General features: G+C 53.5%; 1 protein-coding gene across 2 annotated transcripts in view; it reads right to left on the bottom strand.

The window, feature by feature from the left end:
- The window catches only part of Tafa5 (TAFA chemokine like family member 5), a 224,857-nt gene that overhangs the window by 125,485 nt on the left and 83,229 nt on the right, over positions 1-16,143 (bottom strand). The window contains exon 1 of one of the 2 annotated variants that reach the window (XM_008826876.1): positions 15,813-16,082. The exons of the other annotated variant lie outside the window; for it this stretch is intronic. Within the exon in view, the coding sequence (XP_008825098.1) occupies positions 15,813-15,903 (91 nt within the window). The 5' untranslated portion in view covers positions 15,904-16,082. Of the gene's footprint in view, positions 1-15,812; positions 16,083-16,143 lie in introns of those variants that run through there. 2 annotated transcript variants of the gene reach the window in all.

The raw sequence follows: 16,143 nt of genomic DNA, 5'->3' as shown, positions 1-16,143 counted from the left end.
GGGTTGCACAGGGGCATCATGGTTCCTACGGCTGCAGGTGGGGCTACCCTCCTATGAACCATCCCCTCCCCTTCATCCAACTCCGAGGACCCCCAGACCCAGCACACAACAGTAGATACTAAAATGACAGACCCTGTGCTGGATAGCTTTACTGTCAACTTGACACACCTGGGTTGAGGGAGCCTCAATTTGGGAATTGCCTCCATTGAACTGGACTGTGGCCATGTCTATGGGGCGCCTTCTTGATTGATGAGTGATGTGGGAGGGCCCAGCCCACTGTGGGCGGTGCCACCCCTGGGCAGGTGGGCCTGTGTTGCATAAGAAAGCAGGCTGAGCAGGGGCCAGGGGAGCAAGCCAGTAAGCAGTGTTCCTCCATGGCCTGTGCTCCAGCTCCTGCCTCCAGATTCCTGCCCTGAGTTCCTACCTTGGGCTCCCTGATGAACTGTGACCCAGGAGATGTAAGCTAAATAAACCCTTTCCTCCCCAAGCTGGTAATGGTGAGAGTGTTTGTCACAGCAATGAAGAGACAAACTAGGACAGACCCCAAGCTTCTTGCCCAGGGCTCCTCCTACAGTGCTCAGAGATACTTCATCACCTGTGTCTCCTGACGAAATTTAGACTAACCGTACTGACCACCAAGTTCTCACTGATCAATGCCCCTCGCTCAGCGCAACTCAGACCGCAGCCCTGGAGGCTGGATGTGTGCGCAGTAGTGCAAGGGCATTGTCCCTGTCAACTTGACACAATCTAGAATCACCTGGAAGAGGGCCTCTCAGAATGTCTGTGAGAGAGTCTATCAATGACGTTTTATTGTCATGGGAAGACCCACCATGGGCAGTACCATTCTCCCAGGCAGGCACGTGCGCACTGCTGTTTTCTGACCCAGGACCTGATGGACTGTAATCTGGAGCTGTGAGCTAAAAACAACAAATAACCTTTCCTTTAAGTTGCCTTTATCAGAGCTTTTTACTGCATCAACAGGAAAAACAAAGCTAGGGTAAATGAGGGGATGGGGGTCTCAGACTAGGAAGGACAGGCTGGTCACCTCACAGCCCTGGGCATCCCCTGAGCCCTGACAGGTGCCAGTGGTCACTGTGGACCACCCTCCCTGGGAAACAGGAACCACCTCCTCCTTCCTGTTCACAGACCCCTGAGATGACAGAGTAATGACTCACTCGCCCAAATGCTCGGTTCTCGCTTAATAAAAGGCTGCCAGGACTACCTCACTTTCAATTAAGGAAAACAAATGAAGAATAAATCACAAATAAAACAAATAAGCATTAGGATCACATTTTTAATAACATACCAAGTTACTACTAAATTGTCCACAGTCTAGTCCAGTTGTAATAAAAAAAAATGCCTTTAGGGGAACTGGATACAAATGTCAGACTGTACTGGGTTTGGTTTTTGATTTGGGTTTTTTTTTCTTTTGGTTTTTTTGTTTTTTGCAATTTTATTTGAAACACAAAAGGAAAACAGAAAAGTTAAAATAAGCTTCCAAATGGATAGAGGCTCCCAGACTCCAAGTGGTACCATCCCAGGCCAGTGTATACATTAGTCCCAGCAATCAGCTCTGATCCTAGACGGCAGACCCAGGATGGAGAGAAGGGACCCAACCAGAACCCTCAGGCAGAACCAGCTGTGGAGGGCACCGGCCTCAGCAGGCATATGCAGACTGCAGTCCCTACCTGGCCTCACGGGAGGGCCTCGAACTTCCTCCAATGGGAAGTGGTCACAGGTGCTGCTCAAGGGATTCCCAAGACCTCAGAGCTGACTGACACCGAGGCCAGTGCTGAAGGTGTAATTCTGCACAGTGGGGCTAAGGAATGGCCCCAAAGACGTGTCCACTGAACCCTGGAAACCAGCCATTCTTGGAACATAGTAAAATATCCAGAGATGAGACCAACTAGGCTAAGTGGGCCTAAGTGCCATGACAGCTGTCCTACAGGAGACCAGATGCGAGGACTTACAGAGACAGCAACTTCAGCATGAGCCAGGAAGCCCCACAGCTGCCAAGGACCACCAGAGGCCAGGAGAGAGGCCTACGATAGATTTGCCCCAGATGCCCCCAGTGGACCAAACCTACTGGCACTTAGGCATTACTTTTGACCTCCAAACTGGAAGAAGATAAACTATTACTTTAAGGTGTCTAGTCTGTAACTGTTCATTACCACAGCTGCAGGACACACCCGCCTCTCCATACCAGAATGCACTGTGGAGCCCTTATCCCTCAGATCCCCCATGGCAGGGAGGTCACGTTGACCTCAGCTCACTGTGAATACCTAAGCAGATCCCTTCAGGCTGGGGCCCACAGTGGCCTCTGGGCCAATCCAGAGCTCCCCAGAGTATCCACAGCTACAGCCACAGACCCCCTGCCCACCACACCAACCATGACTTCCCTGTTCCATCAACCGTCAACACTGGCTCAGCCCATTCTGAGCTCCGGGCACTTAGTGGTACCAAATAAACACATCCCACCAACATGTCCCACTCACCCTATGACTCCAGTGACTTGGCCGCAACCTTGCTTCCCCATGCACCCATCTGCTATGAAAAAGACACTTTCCCTCACCTTGTAAATAGAGCCAGCACCACTGCCATAAATAGAAAGTAGCCATAAAAGTAAAGTGATGCCATTAAAATGAAAAATGCCATCTGTATCCCGAATAGAACCATCTTCAGGCCAACAGTGGTGTGTGCCCTTGATTGGGAGAGGCTGCAGTGAGGTGAGGAGACATGGTAGGAATTCTGGGCTGCCCATCCCAATCCAGCCTCTTGGGAAAAACCAGCTTCTACTTGAAGCCCCAATTCAGGAGGAATCCATTCCTGTGGGATCCCTTCTCCCTATCAAGAAAGTACCTTCCCATTTGTGAGGATGGGGCACCTGACCTGCAAGGCCTTCTAGGAAGCCCAGGAGAGATGAATTAGAATCTGATGCCACCTGGGAGCCACAGTGTGTGGAGCCCTCCCCCCCTCCCCTGCCCCTGCCCCATCCGTATCCCGAATAGAGCCATCTTCAGGCCAACAGTGGTGTGTGCCCTTGATTGGGAGAGGCTGCAGTGATGTGAGGAGACATGGTAGGAATTCTGGGCTGCCCATCCCAATCCAGCCTCTTGGGAAAAACCAGCTTCTACTTGAAGCCCCAATTCAGGAGGAATCCATTCCTGTGGGATCCCTTCTCCCTATCAAGAAAGTACCTTCCCATTTGTGAGGATGGGGAACCTGACCTGCAAGGCCTTCTAGGAAGCCCAGGAGAGATGAATTAGAATCTGATGCCACCCAGGAGCCACAGTGTGTGGAGCCCTCCCCCCCTCCCCTGCCCCTGCCCTGACACATACACACAGGTGGGCTGGAGCCCCTGTGTGTTAAGATTACTCTACATGGACTAGAGAGATGGTTCAGTGGTTAAGAGCTCTTGCAGAGGACCTGGGTTCAGTTCCCAGCACCCACATGGTGGCTCACAACCATATGTAACTCCAGTTCTGGTCTCCATGGGCACTGCACGCACATGTTGCACATACAAACATGCAGGCGAAACACTTGTGTACATAAAAATAAATCTTTTTTTTAAAAAGATCCCTCTATGATTTGTGTGTGCTGCCAATGTAGCCTGGACCCCCCTCCCCTCAGTTCACCACAAGCTGTACCAAACAATACATACCTGCTTTGGCAGACGATGTCAGGGCTGTGTTCCCTCCACAGGCTCCAGGGAAGGAGTCCTACAGTAACCCTGAGCCTCTGCCTCTATCTTCACAAGTTTCCTCCTCTGCCTCCGTGTGTGTGTGTGTGTGTGTGTGTGTATCTGTGTGTGTCTGTGTCTGTGTGTGTGCCTGTGTGTGTATATGTCTGTGTCTGTGTATCTCTATGTGTGTGTCTGTGTGTGTCTGTGTCTGTGTGTGTGCCTGTGTCTGTGTGTATATGTCTGTGTCTGTGTGTCTCTATGTGTGTGTCTGTGTGTGTCTACGTGTGTCTGCATGTGTGGGGGAGGTGTCTCATCTCTAAAAGGGTTTGTCACTGGGTTTAGGCACATCTGCAGTGACTCCATAATTGCACCTTTAGCCAGATCAAGACACAAGGAGTTTCTGGGACTACCTGTTTAGGGACCCACCACTGACCCACTGACCCCTAGGGGTACCCTTATAGGTGTGAACTGTGCTCCTGTTCCAACCTTCTACACATATCTCAGAGGACCCTGGGCAGTCACCCCAACTGCCTCCCCCCAGCACACAGCCCATGCCTACATACAGCAAGCACTCAGTACTTGCATACCAAAAGGAGGCCAGCATGTCTATCAAGGCTGTCCCCATGGCAACAAGCAGGAAGAACAGGAAGCTGTCACTGTGCAGGTGCTCCCTGGGGACAGGAGGTCTGGTGACGCGTTCTGTAGCTCTTCGAAGCTGGAGTTTATTTATAAAGGAGGGCTAGGGCTGTATCAGCAAGGCCAATCGGAGGGCCCACTCGCTGCCTCTGTGCTCCCAAGAATGAAGGGAATTGGCTAATAAAATCCACCTTCTCTGAGGCAGAAGCTGGCTTTGAAAAGCGTGTACTTTAAAGGCTGTGTGACCTCTTCTAAATATACCCGGAAAGACCACGTGGGCCTGGCAGGCTCCACATAGGACAATCCTGGGGATGGGTCTGCCCACAGGCTCCCAAGGCTTTAGCTGGGTCTCCTTCTAGAGGGTCCCTCACTCACCCCGACACAGACCTAGAAGCAGCAAGACTTGTGCTGCCCGAGATGGGACAGGAGGGAGGGAGCAGCATGGCCAAAAGGCAGTACAGCAATACACAGCAGTGTTCGCTCTGCATTTCCTCCTGGGGCCAGAGACCACAGCCCAGAAACCAGCCTGAGCCCCAGAGCTCAGGTGCAGCAGCTCACCATGACTCAAACGGGCCGCCTCAAGGGCAGTCCAGGGGCTCTGACGTCCTTTGAAGGTGGCCTCCCACCCTTCTGAGCCTTCTAGTGAGCCCTTGTCCTGCGGGTAGACCCCAACCACCCAGCTGACCTTCCAGGGCACACAGTTGAAGCAGCCCTAGACCAGATCATAGGGGTACTCTAGGATGGTTACCTGGCCCTCGCCTGGGGCCCAAGCTCTTACCTCTGGAGCTATGGCCAAGACTTTGTGCCTCTGCCCTTCAGTTTCTCCAAGGGAAGTCTTGAAACCGTCACTCTCCTTGAGAGTAGGGTGAAGACTGAATGAGGTGACAGCCGAGAACTGGCACCTTGGTCACCTGCCAGTACCGTGTCCATAGTCAGGCCCAATCTAGAATCTGTGCCCTGTCTGTGCTGCAGTGGCTTCACCCTTGTGTCCAGGCACACGCCGACCCTGCAGCCATTCAGTTATCCCACAAAGAGCTCTGGTATTCTGCAGGGGCCCCCAATGAGCAGACAGAGCTTGCTTACGGAGACCTTGAGTAGCCCAGCCCATCTCCCTCTCTTCTGGAGCTAAACAGCCCTAAACAAGGTGATAATTGACCAGGGAAGGGGCAGGTGCCTGTTGCCCGATGACGTTCCACATCAGGACAGACCTCTGAGAAGTCCAAGGGGCCAGGGAGCAGGCAGGCTGTAGCACCCCGTGCATCCTGACTTCAGAGACCCCTGAAGCAAAACCCAGCCCATAAAAGCATAAACAGGGCCGGAATGGGCCTGGGTGTGAGGGGTTATATAGACAGAGGACCTCCATCTGACTCCCACACAGAAAACCCACAAGTCAGGGGACCAGATACCTCTGTGGACACTCCCGCCGACATCATCCATCTCCAGGCCCTTCGGGGCTTCATCCTGTGGACCAGGAACCCACAAACCTCAGCACAGTGCAAAATTAGCAAGTGTCACCATCCTGGGGCCTGAGGTGATAGTTTTCCAAATACCTTCCTGAGGCCCACACCTGCCAGGCCCAGCTGCTGGCTACATGGAATCCCAGCTTTGCCTGTTGGCCAGCTTCCCCTTCGCCACCCAGTAGGTCCTCTGTCTACACAGGAGGCATATAACTTAAGAGCTGCAGACCCTAGGCTGCATCTGACAGAGGGCAACTCCTCAGAGGCAGACCACACATCTGAGGCCACTGAGGGTCTTAGCAGAAGGGTACTAATGATTTCAGGGGGGGCATGTCCCCTGACAAAAATGACCTCTACACGCTACATTCAACACAGAACAAAGTCATCAGCACACATGACTGGGCGAAGGAAGAATCAAGTGAGCAAACATGGATGTCATGAGGCACTGCTGGAGCACCCCCAGAGCTCTGGCTGGAGCCATCCCCACACAGGTGGACTGAGCAGCTGCAGGGGAGTACCCACTCCCCACGTCAGACCAGGCTCTTCTTCTAACGTGTCCTCGGAGACAGAAAATGGATCAACTGAGGGCTGACGGTGCCCATGGGCACCATAGCTCTGCAGTCTACTCCTTCTTCCCGGCGACACTAAGCATCAGGTAGCCACATTCAGCACAGGTTGGCCTGATCGGATGCACTGGTGGGCCTTGGAGGCTCCCTGGGGCTCGGCACCTAGACCCCTGTGACGTGGAACTCCAGATCTCTGGGGTGGGCCTGGGTCCCATTTCTAACAAAGTGGCTGCATGCTGGGGAAAGGTCTAAGACGGCTTGGGCATCATGCAGGTCACTAGCTGTGCACAGCAGAGGCCAGGCAGGGCTCTGAGTGATGGCACCCAAAGGGGCCAGGCTGAGCATTCCAGGGCTCAGCAGGACACAGGGACGACCCCAAGCCAGGTCTTCCTGTGGGGTACCACTTCTTCCCCACTGCCGATGTTCCTTTCTCTGGAGGTGCCAGCCCATTACCTTGGGCTCCATTGGTGCCACAGAAACACAGTGAGCTCCCAGACAGGCCCAGCTCTCGAGTTTAGCACAGGGCCCTGCTGGGGAACGGGGCAGCCACAGGCAGCTGTTGCCCATCGCACACAGCAGACTTCTCACCCTCTCCTGGCCCTACTGAGTGACCCTTGCAGCAGTACCAGGTGGATATGGTGGTCACCGTTACCTGAGCACTTAATAACCAAAGGAGCCAGCCTTCCGGAAAAAGCCGTGACCTCTTTCACTCTCAGTGGGCACACCCGCTGGTGGCCTCTCCAAGAGGGCAAAGCATGGGGCTGAGGTGCCCCATCACCCCCACGAGGCCAGCGACCACGTCTGCTCTAACTTCTTCCTGTGCGCTAGACCCCAGCTTTGACCCCAGTCCTGAAACAGATGTGGGTGGAGGCCAATCTGTGTGGAAGCAGGCCTGTGTGGAAGTGGATCTTGTGACCACCTGCCCCTCATGCTGGTGACAGGGCCTCACTTTCTTTGTGGGAAGTTCCTCTTACAGGGAAGGTTCTAGAGGCCTGTCCTACTTAAGGGACCCCCCCAGACCAGGGAGGTTAGAGGACACAGGCAGTCACAGTGCTCAGAGGATGTGGAGGCAGGCCAGGCCCTTCCCTGGATGCCCTAGGAGTCACCCACCATCAGGACCTGTGCTGGAGCACGGCGGAGACCTGAGAGGTGGAAAAGCCATGCTTGGGGGATGTCCTAGTTTATTTCTCCATTGCTGTGACAACACTCTGACCACTACCAACTTGGGGAGGAAAGAGTTTGGCTTACATCTTCTGGATCACAGTGCATCAGGGAGCCCAAGGTAGGAACTGAGGGCCGGAACCTGGAGGCAGGAGCAGAGCACAGGCTATAGAGGAACGCTGTTTACTGTATTGCTCCCCTGGCCCCTGCTCAGCCCTGCCTTCCCATACAACACTGAACAAGTGGCCCAGGGGTGGCACCACCCACAGTGGGCTGGGCCCTCCCACATCACTCAAAAATCAAAGAGATGCCCCACAGACATGGCCATGGGCCAGTCCAATGGAGGAAACTCCCTCAACCTAGGTGTGTCAAGTTGACACTAAAGTTACCCAGTACAGGGGAGGCAGCAGTGAGGGGGGCCCAGGCAGGGAAGTGGAAGCCAGGACCACTTCGTCATGGTGCTGGTGCTTAGCCACTGATCCTCTGGGCGGGATCTGGGCCATCCCAGCTGGTGTGCCCCCTGTTTGCTGTGTGTGGCCACCTGAGATTGTCTTCCACTGACCTCGGGGTCCAAGCCCTGGGGGCCAAGGCCTGCACCTTTTTCTCACTGGGCCACCCTTCTCTCTTCATCTGTGAAAATATACTGCCTGCCCATCCTCTGGACAACCAACCCCTTTCCAGAACCTTGTGGAAAGCCCTGGCTGCATGGTGCCAGGTGCAGCCTGAGCATCAAGAGCAGAGACCAGGCCTGATGTGGGCCCACCTTCCACCACCCTTGCATAAGAACACAGTGGGGGTAGGGCGTGTGGTGCCTGAATGTGTGGGTGTGACTGCACATATGGCCTGGGTTTGAGCGTGCTGTGTGTGAGGTGTGTGTCTGCATGTGTGGTGTATGTGTGATGTGTATGCATGTGTGTACTGTGTGCTTACATGTATAGTTTGTGTTTGCATGAGATGTATGTTGTATGTTTGCATGTGTGGTATGTGTTTGTGCCTGGTGTGTGCTTACATGTGTGGTGTATTTGCATACGATATGTGGTATGTGTTTACATGTATTCCATTTGCGTGTGTGGTGTTTTCATGTGATGTGTATGGTATGTATTTGCATATGTGGCATGTGTTTGCATGTGATTGTGTGCATTATGTGTTTGCAGATGTGACATGTTTGTGTGGATGTTCTGTTTGCGTGGGGTGTGTGAAATGTAGTCTGTGAGGCGTGTAAAGTGGTAGTGTGGTACATGGTGTTGATGTGATTTACATGGATGTTTCTATGGTGTGCATTTTTATGTGGTGTGTATTTTTTGTGTGGAGTGCAGACATCGTGTGCACCGTATCTGTGTGTGGCAGCTCAGGTGCTACAATGTATGTGTTGTGCATATGTGCTCTGGAGTATATGTAGTGTTTGCTTTGTGGCATGTGATATTCATGTGCTATGCATGTGATATGTGTGGTAGATGTGTGGCACATTTGGTGTGCATGTACATGTGGTAGGTATATGTAATATGTATATGGCATGTGTAGTGTATGCTATATATATGTTATGCAAGTGTTTCATATATGTGGCATGTGTGTTTATGTGGTGTGGGGGATAGTATATGTGCACAAGGGGCCAATGTGTACTATGTAAGTATGGGGTATGTGTATGATGCATGTTGTGTGTTTGGTGTGCGTCTTCTGTGCTTCTGTGGTGTGCAGTGTATGTATGTATATGGTATGTGATATATATGTAGTTGTGTGGCCTGTGTACATGGGTATATACGGCACTAGTATGTGCTGAGGGAGAGTGATACATGTGGTGTGTGTATGTGCTGTGCTTGTGTTGTGTGCAGTGTGTGTGTGTGATATGTGGCATATATGTGCAGTTCTGTGGCCTTTGTACATACGTACTGTGGGGTTAGTATGGATATGTAAGGTGCTAGTATGTGCTGTGTGTTAGTGATTCATGTGAGTTGTGTTTGGTGTGAATGTGCTGTGCTTATGTGGTATCAGAGTTAGAGTCGGCTGTCACCTGACACTCCAGGGAAGAGGGAGCCTCACTGAGGAGCTTCCTCCATCACACTGGCTTGAGGCCATGTCTATGTGGCATTTTCTTAAATGCTAATTGATGTAGGAGGGCCCAGCCCTCAGTGGGCAGTGCCATCCCTGGGCAGGTGGCCTGGGCTGTATAAGAAAGGTAGCTGAGCAGCCAGGGCAGCGAGCCAGTCAGCAGCATTCCTCCATGGCCCCTGCTCCAGGTTCCTGCTGGAGTTCCTGCCCTGGTCTCTCTCAGTGAGGAACTGTGACCTGTGAATCAAATAAACCCTTTCCTCCCCAAGCTGAGTTTGGTCGGTGTTTACCACAGCAACAGAAAAGCAAACTAAAACTTGTGGTGTATAGTGTGTGTATATGTTCTGTGTGTATCCTGTGTATGTGTGGCATGTGTGCCCACTTGGTGTGGGGGTAGTATGTGTGCATGAGGTGTTAATATGTCCTATGTATATGTGGGATTCTGTGTGTGGTACATGTGGGTTGTGTGGTGCGCATGTACTGTGCTTAATGTGGAATGCAGTGTGTGTGTGTGTGAGATCTGTGTAAATGTGGCATAGTTTATACGTAGTGTGAGTGTATGTGGTGTTAATACATGATGTGCACATAGTGGCGGTATGGAATGTGTATATAAGTGGTTCATGTGATATGGTTGTAATGGCATATGTATATTCAGAGTGTATGTGTGGCAAGTGATGTGAGTGGCATACATTCAGAGTGTGTGTATGTGTGGTATGTGACGTGTGTGGCATGCATTCAGAGTGTATGTGTGGCATGTGATGTGTGTGGCATGCATATGTGTTGTACATACTTGGTTTGTACATGGAGTCTCCTGTGGTGTCTGTTTGTGGTCAGGTGCTACAGGTCATGCCTTGCTGACAAGGGTGGGTTAAGTTGCAGACATTCAAGGGAAAGGGAGAGAGGAGCCCTGAGGAGGGGTCGCCACACAGGGGACAGGGCCTATGGGTGGCAAAGTGGGTGGTAAAGGGGCTGAGTCCATTCACTACACAGTGTGTGAGCTATGTCAGTGTGCTGCAGGCCGACTCTAACCCCGTGAGTCACATCGCCTATTTCATGTATGTTCAGGCCACAGTAGACTGAAGGCATCCACACACGACCCATTGGCTCACTTGTACATACACCCGAGGAGGGGAGCCCACACCACCACCCTCATTAACATCTGTATTTTCAATCATGCTCATAATGTATGTTCATAAATGTATATGCTTATGCAAATTATAAACACCTACGAGAATTTAATTAACGTATAATCATCTTCATGTACACACAAACACCTGCATATAAAAAAGTCATCATGGATATCCTAAGACCCCGGTTCTGAATCCCCATATACCCAGCTATACACACCACATACACACATTCTACACGCCACCTGGGCTAAGCCACACAGCCAGCCCACCAGAGCCAATGCCACTGGCCTTCTCCCTTGCTGGTGACCCCGTGTGGTGCTCAGCACTGCCGCAGGAGCAGAAGTCACAGGTTGTCCAGGTGGAGAGGCAGAAATCCTCCTTGGCCTGGCTTGAAGAGGAAGCAGGCCTAAAGATTCGATGGGAAAAGCAGCCCTGGGGCCAGGCCACCTGAGTGCACAGCCGACAGACATCCCAGCACAGCTCAGCCCTACCACCACTCAGCTCTGAAAGGCCTTCCCTGCCCTGTTCAGGAGAGCTGGGGAAATCAGACTTCAGACTCCCGCCTTCCTCGGGCCGTGGTGAGCCAGCATGCAGTCACCTCCATTGCCAACCCCTTCATGTTTTAACTTTTACAGTTCTCAGACATTCAGCCGATGAGAATCCCATTATGGGGAGTGTGGGTTTTATTTAGATTCTGTGTCACAGGAGGAGCGATAGTAAGTGATGATAAAGGAGCCGGTTATTTTGAACGCCTTTGCCACCCCTCCCTTCCCCGGCAGTCCTTGCTTTACCTGGCCTCTCAGAAAGTTGGCAGGCAGCTAGGTAGGGAGGAGCGGGGGACCGGCACGGGCAGGGCCCCATGCCCTGGCCCATCACATCCCTAGTAGAGCTCTGAACCCGAGAAGGGTCAGGAAGGTAGCTCTGGGGATCCCGTGAGGGCTCCAGGCAAAGCTGGAGCCCCTCTGTATGCAGCCCCAGGGTGTGAGGCTGGAGTCCCTCCGTATGCAGCCCCAGGGTGTGAGGCTGGAGCCCCTCTGTATGCAGCCCCAGGTGTGAGGCTGGAGCCCCTCCGTATGCAGCCCCAGGTGTGAAGTTGGAGACCCTCTGTATGCAGCCCCAGGGTGTGAGGCTGGAGCCCCTCTGTATGCAGCCCCAGGGTGTGAGGCCATCCTGGCTGTGGGAGCTGAGGACGGCTCCAGGGGCTACCGAAATCCCTTTCCTTAAACACTCAGGCTTCAGGCCTCCCATCACCCCTGTTATTATAGGATCTGAGCAGAAGCCAGGCACAGCTCAGCCTCCTCCAAGAACAGCCAGGCTGCTCCAAACAGCCTCAGGGAACCCAACCCCAAATGGGCCCCTCCAGTCCCTCCCCAGGGCCACAGGCTGTTTCAGAAAACATGCATGCACATATCTATAGCAGGAATTTTAAGAACTCAATTGATAGTGTTTATGAATTCTTTAGGGTCCAGAACTATGATGCATTTCCCAAATTCTTTGCTCGTTTTTTAAAAAATAAACTGTTCTACAGCTGGGGAGATAGCTTGATCAGGAAAGTGCTTGCCTTGTTAGTGTGAGGATACGAGTTTGAGGCCAGAACTCACAGAGGGTAAAAGGAACGAAGGAAGCCTGTCAGGATGGCATGTGCTTTTAACCTAGGAACTGGAGAAGCAGGGGTGGTGGGCTAACTGGCAATCTGCAGGCCAGTAAGATGCTGTTTCAAAAGACAGACAATGCCTCGGGAACAACACTCAAGGTTGGCCTCTACATGCAAAGTTCACACGTGCATATGCACAAATACAGAGACACATAACACATAGGCACGCACACACGCAAATGTAAAAATAAAAACAAACTGACTTGATGTAACACATACATGTACCCTGGGATGGTTGTGAATTTTGTACATTTGGTACCAATTAATGACCCGTCAGAGTCAGAGTTAACACAATACTGCTGGTGTGCTTGACAGAGTTGAGTGTACCCCTCAGTCTGGACACGCACGTTCACAGAACGCTGCTTGACTTCTAAAATAATTAACTAAAGTTGACTCCTATTTACTCAATCAACAGTCAGCCCTCAGAGTGGCTGCCAAAGGCACACTGTGAAAAAGGACTCTGAAAGTACCCAGGAATTAAAGTGCTAAGGGCATTGTGTCGGGGGGGGGGGCTGGAACCAGGCACTAAACTCCCCAGCAAGTCTTCAATATTACCCCGAGAAGGAGGCTTTTTAGTAGTACGCTTGGTCTATGCAATACTCGCCCTGCCGTCAAAAGGATTTGTAAGGAAAAGAGTCAAACCTCAAATCTCTGAGCAGAGGAAATTTTCCTAATTCCAGCTGTAGGCCTAACGCCACATCCTGCGATCACAGGTTAGGAAGCGCAGGGACGGTCTCTCACCTCCGCTTAACTTACATCTCACGCCCCTTCTATTTCCATGAAGCAACCGGCTCTGGCCTGTCCTAGCTCATAGAAGACAGTCCACACAGGCCCTCACAAGCATGACAGATGAGCTCCCCGGAGGATGGTTGGGACCCCCACTCCGATGCCTGAACGCCATACTTTAGCTAGGCTCACCCACCCCCAACCCACTGACTACCTCGGTGAGCAGGCCGGATGGACAAGACCTGTTCTTACAGAGACTGGACAAGCCAGGGCTGCAATTAGGACCATAATTCGACTCTGGGTTCACAGTCCTATTCATCTTCGCAATCGCTGCAAGGCAGACCAGCCAGAGGGGGATGGATTAGCCACGGGGTGGCCTGTATCTCCACACAAAAGCAAAGTATAGAAAAATGGCTCCCTGGGCCCCCCATTCTTCACCCCTGAAGAAACCAGATTCATGGAAATGGCTATTTAAAGAGCTCTTTCCCACTCCAACCCCAGGGAACAAGTCACAATTGTCCCCGCTGCCACCCCCCATCCCCAGTGTATTCCTGTCTACAGCCCAGTCCTCCAGGAAGGGCCCTGTGCCTCCCCTGGGAAGTGTATCCAGACACCGCACACCAAGGCCCATTCTGAGGCTCTGGCCCCTGATTTTAGGGGCCAAAAAGCCACTGCAGTATGGACAGGGATGTCACCCCGACCTTTCCAACAGAGGCATGAGGTTCAGGGTACCAGGACCCAGTGGCACAAAGACCAGCAGCGGTGGACAACAGGGCTCACAAGCCCTACACAGCCAAGTAAACAATTAGACTTTTCCTCAAGAGCTGCCTCAAAGACACTGTGTCTTTGGCAGGTCCCCAGACCCCCATGCCAAGCACATCCTACCTTCTTCCTTATCACATCATCTGCCACAGCATGGACATCCATATGTCCAGGCTGCTGTGAAGGGCTATCCTGCCACCCCAGGAGAGGGGAACAGTCCTCTCGATTCCAGAACAGGACTGCTAAAGCATACTGCTCATGTGACCTTGCCTAAGCCACCTAAGTCACAAGAACTTTCCTCTTAATCAAAAGACAGAGTCCAAGAGCTTGGATACCTCGGGAACGAGTCCATTCCCACCCAGCAAGGCAGAAGGGACCCACCCACTGGGCCACATGTCTCTAAATGGCCAGCACCTCCTGCGGTCACAAATCAATGCTTATCACAGCACAGTGACTCAGGTAGTCTTAGTTAACTCAGAGAAGCTCTGACTTACTAAGAGCATGGACGCCCCCAGAGGTCAACAGAGTGGTGTGAAGGGCAGGGAAGTTGGGGTTCAAACAAGGTCTTGAAGCACAGGGACCCCATGACTTGGTATCTGGGGTGTACTGTATGATGGACCCCCACAAGGCGATACCAACTAAGGAAGGCACTGTGGAGAGTGCCTGGAGGAAAAGAATCTTTGGCCAGAAAGAGCCATCCCGGTAGCAGAGGACCCCAGCCCTGAGGCAGAACCACCCACTCCTGAAACGGCTCACCTAAGCTTTCAGAAACACGGGGTCCAACCAACTCCAGGAAGGAACAGTGAGCCTCAGCAGAGCAGGCCCACCAGCCTGCAGCCAACAGGCTGGTCTCTCCCAGCTCCCTCCTCTGCTTCTCAAGACCAGCCCCTGAAATCAAGGGGCTGTGGAGCAGGCCACAGGTGCTCCCAGAGCCCAGGTGGATCTCCTCAGGCTGGGAAGCCAAAGGCGGCTGCCAGCCTTTCCTCTAGCAGCAGAGAGCTAGTGAGGACAGCTGTACCGGGAATTCACATGGGCTCTTTCCAGTGCTCAGTATTCCCTGACAGTTTAAGGGACCACGAGGCATTGCTGGCATGGCCACGGGTGGGTAAGGGTACCAGGCAACACCCTACAGCAGCAACACATGAGAAGCTGCACCTCAGTTCCCACCCACACTGGCAGGGCAGGCTGAGCCCAGAGGTATCAAAGCTGGGAGACCAAGACAGTGAGCCAGAGGAACTACCAGAAGCCAGGAAGTTTCCAAAGGGGTGTCCTGGGCTCCCACCAAAACTGCCTGCCAGGACATTAACCAAAGGCCAGAGAACACATCCCCAAAAGGTCACAGTGATTACCTGAGTTCAACCTGAACAGTCTCCACCGAGTCCAGAGACCTGGACCAGACAGCCCCGCAATCTAGAGGGGACCAGGAGGGCAAAGGGGCCAGAACTTGAGTGGGGCTAGGCACCCTGGAGATGAGGACTTCCGCTCACTTAGCCTGGGGCCATAGGTCCCCAAGCCCTTCTGGAAAGCAACATGTACATGGTCACAGTCCTCTGCCTGACACCTTTGCATCCCCAGCCCCCAACCCATTCAAGCCCAGGCCAGGCTCAGCACTGGCCCCAGCCAGGTTAACCAAAGTGGAGCGCTGGTGCCACCTACCGAGAGTGGATGGCATGCGGGCAGGCACCACTGCCACCGAGCCATGCGGGGCAGAGGATGGGAATGGCATCCTGGGCTTTGGCCCGGGTTCGGGGACAAACACAGGAGGTGGTGAGGCCCGAGCAGTCCCAGCCTCATCCGCGCCCTGCACGCCACCCGCTAACGGATCGCACGCGGAGCTCGGGGTAGGCTCGCGCCACCGGCCGCTCCTGCCCCGCAGCGGCGCTCATGGAGCCTCGGTGGGGCTCGGTGCCCGGCGGCGGTGGAAGGTGCCGGAAGCCCTGGGTGCACAGGGCTCCGGTGGGGGGAACCGGTTGCGCGCCGGGGGACAATTACCTTCTTTGAGGAACTGTGCATGGATCACCAGGACGAGGAAGCAGCAGAGCGCGGCCCCTGCGAGTGCCCAGAGCGCCTTCAGGAGCTGCATCGCGGAGTGCCAACTCGGCCGACACCCCCGAAGTCGCGCAGCGAAGGTCCAGGCGCCGCAGCAGGCATCAGCGCCCCGCCGGGTGCAGCCGGTGCAGCCGCCGCCCGCTCGCGCGCTCCATCCACCGCCAACGCCGCGCTCCGCCGCGACTGGAGGCGCCACTCCGGGAGGCGATCTGTGTCTTTTCGGGCAGGGGGAGGGGAGGGCGCGGGGGAGGGCGCGGGCAGGGGCGGGGAGGTT

Source organism: Nannospalax galili, unplaced genomic scaffold (genome assembly GCF_000622305.1).
Source record: "Nannospalax galili isolate Female #2095 unplaced genomic scaffold, S.galili_v1.0 scaffold830, whole genome shotgun sequence".
NCBI classification, from domain to species: domain Eukaryota; kingdom Metazoa; phylum Chordata; class Mammalia; order Rodentia; family Spalacidae; genus Nannospalax; species Nannospalax galili.
The sequence above is the reverse complement of the archived record's forward strand: the minus strand, read 5'-3'. Positions and strand labels throughout refer to the sequence as shown.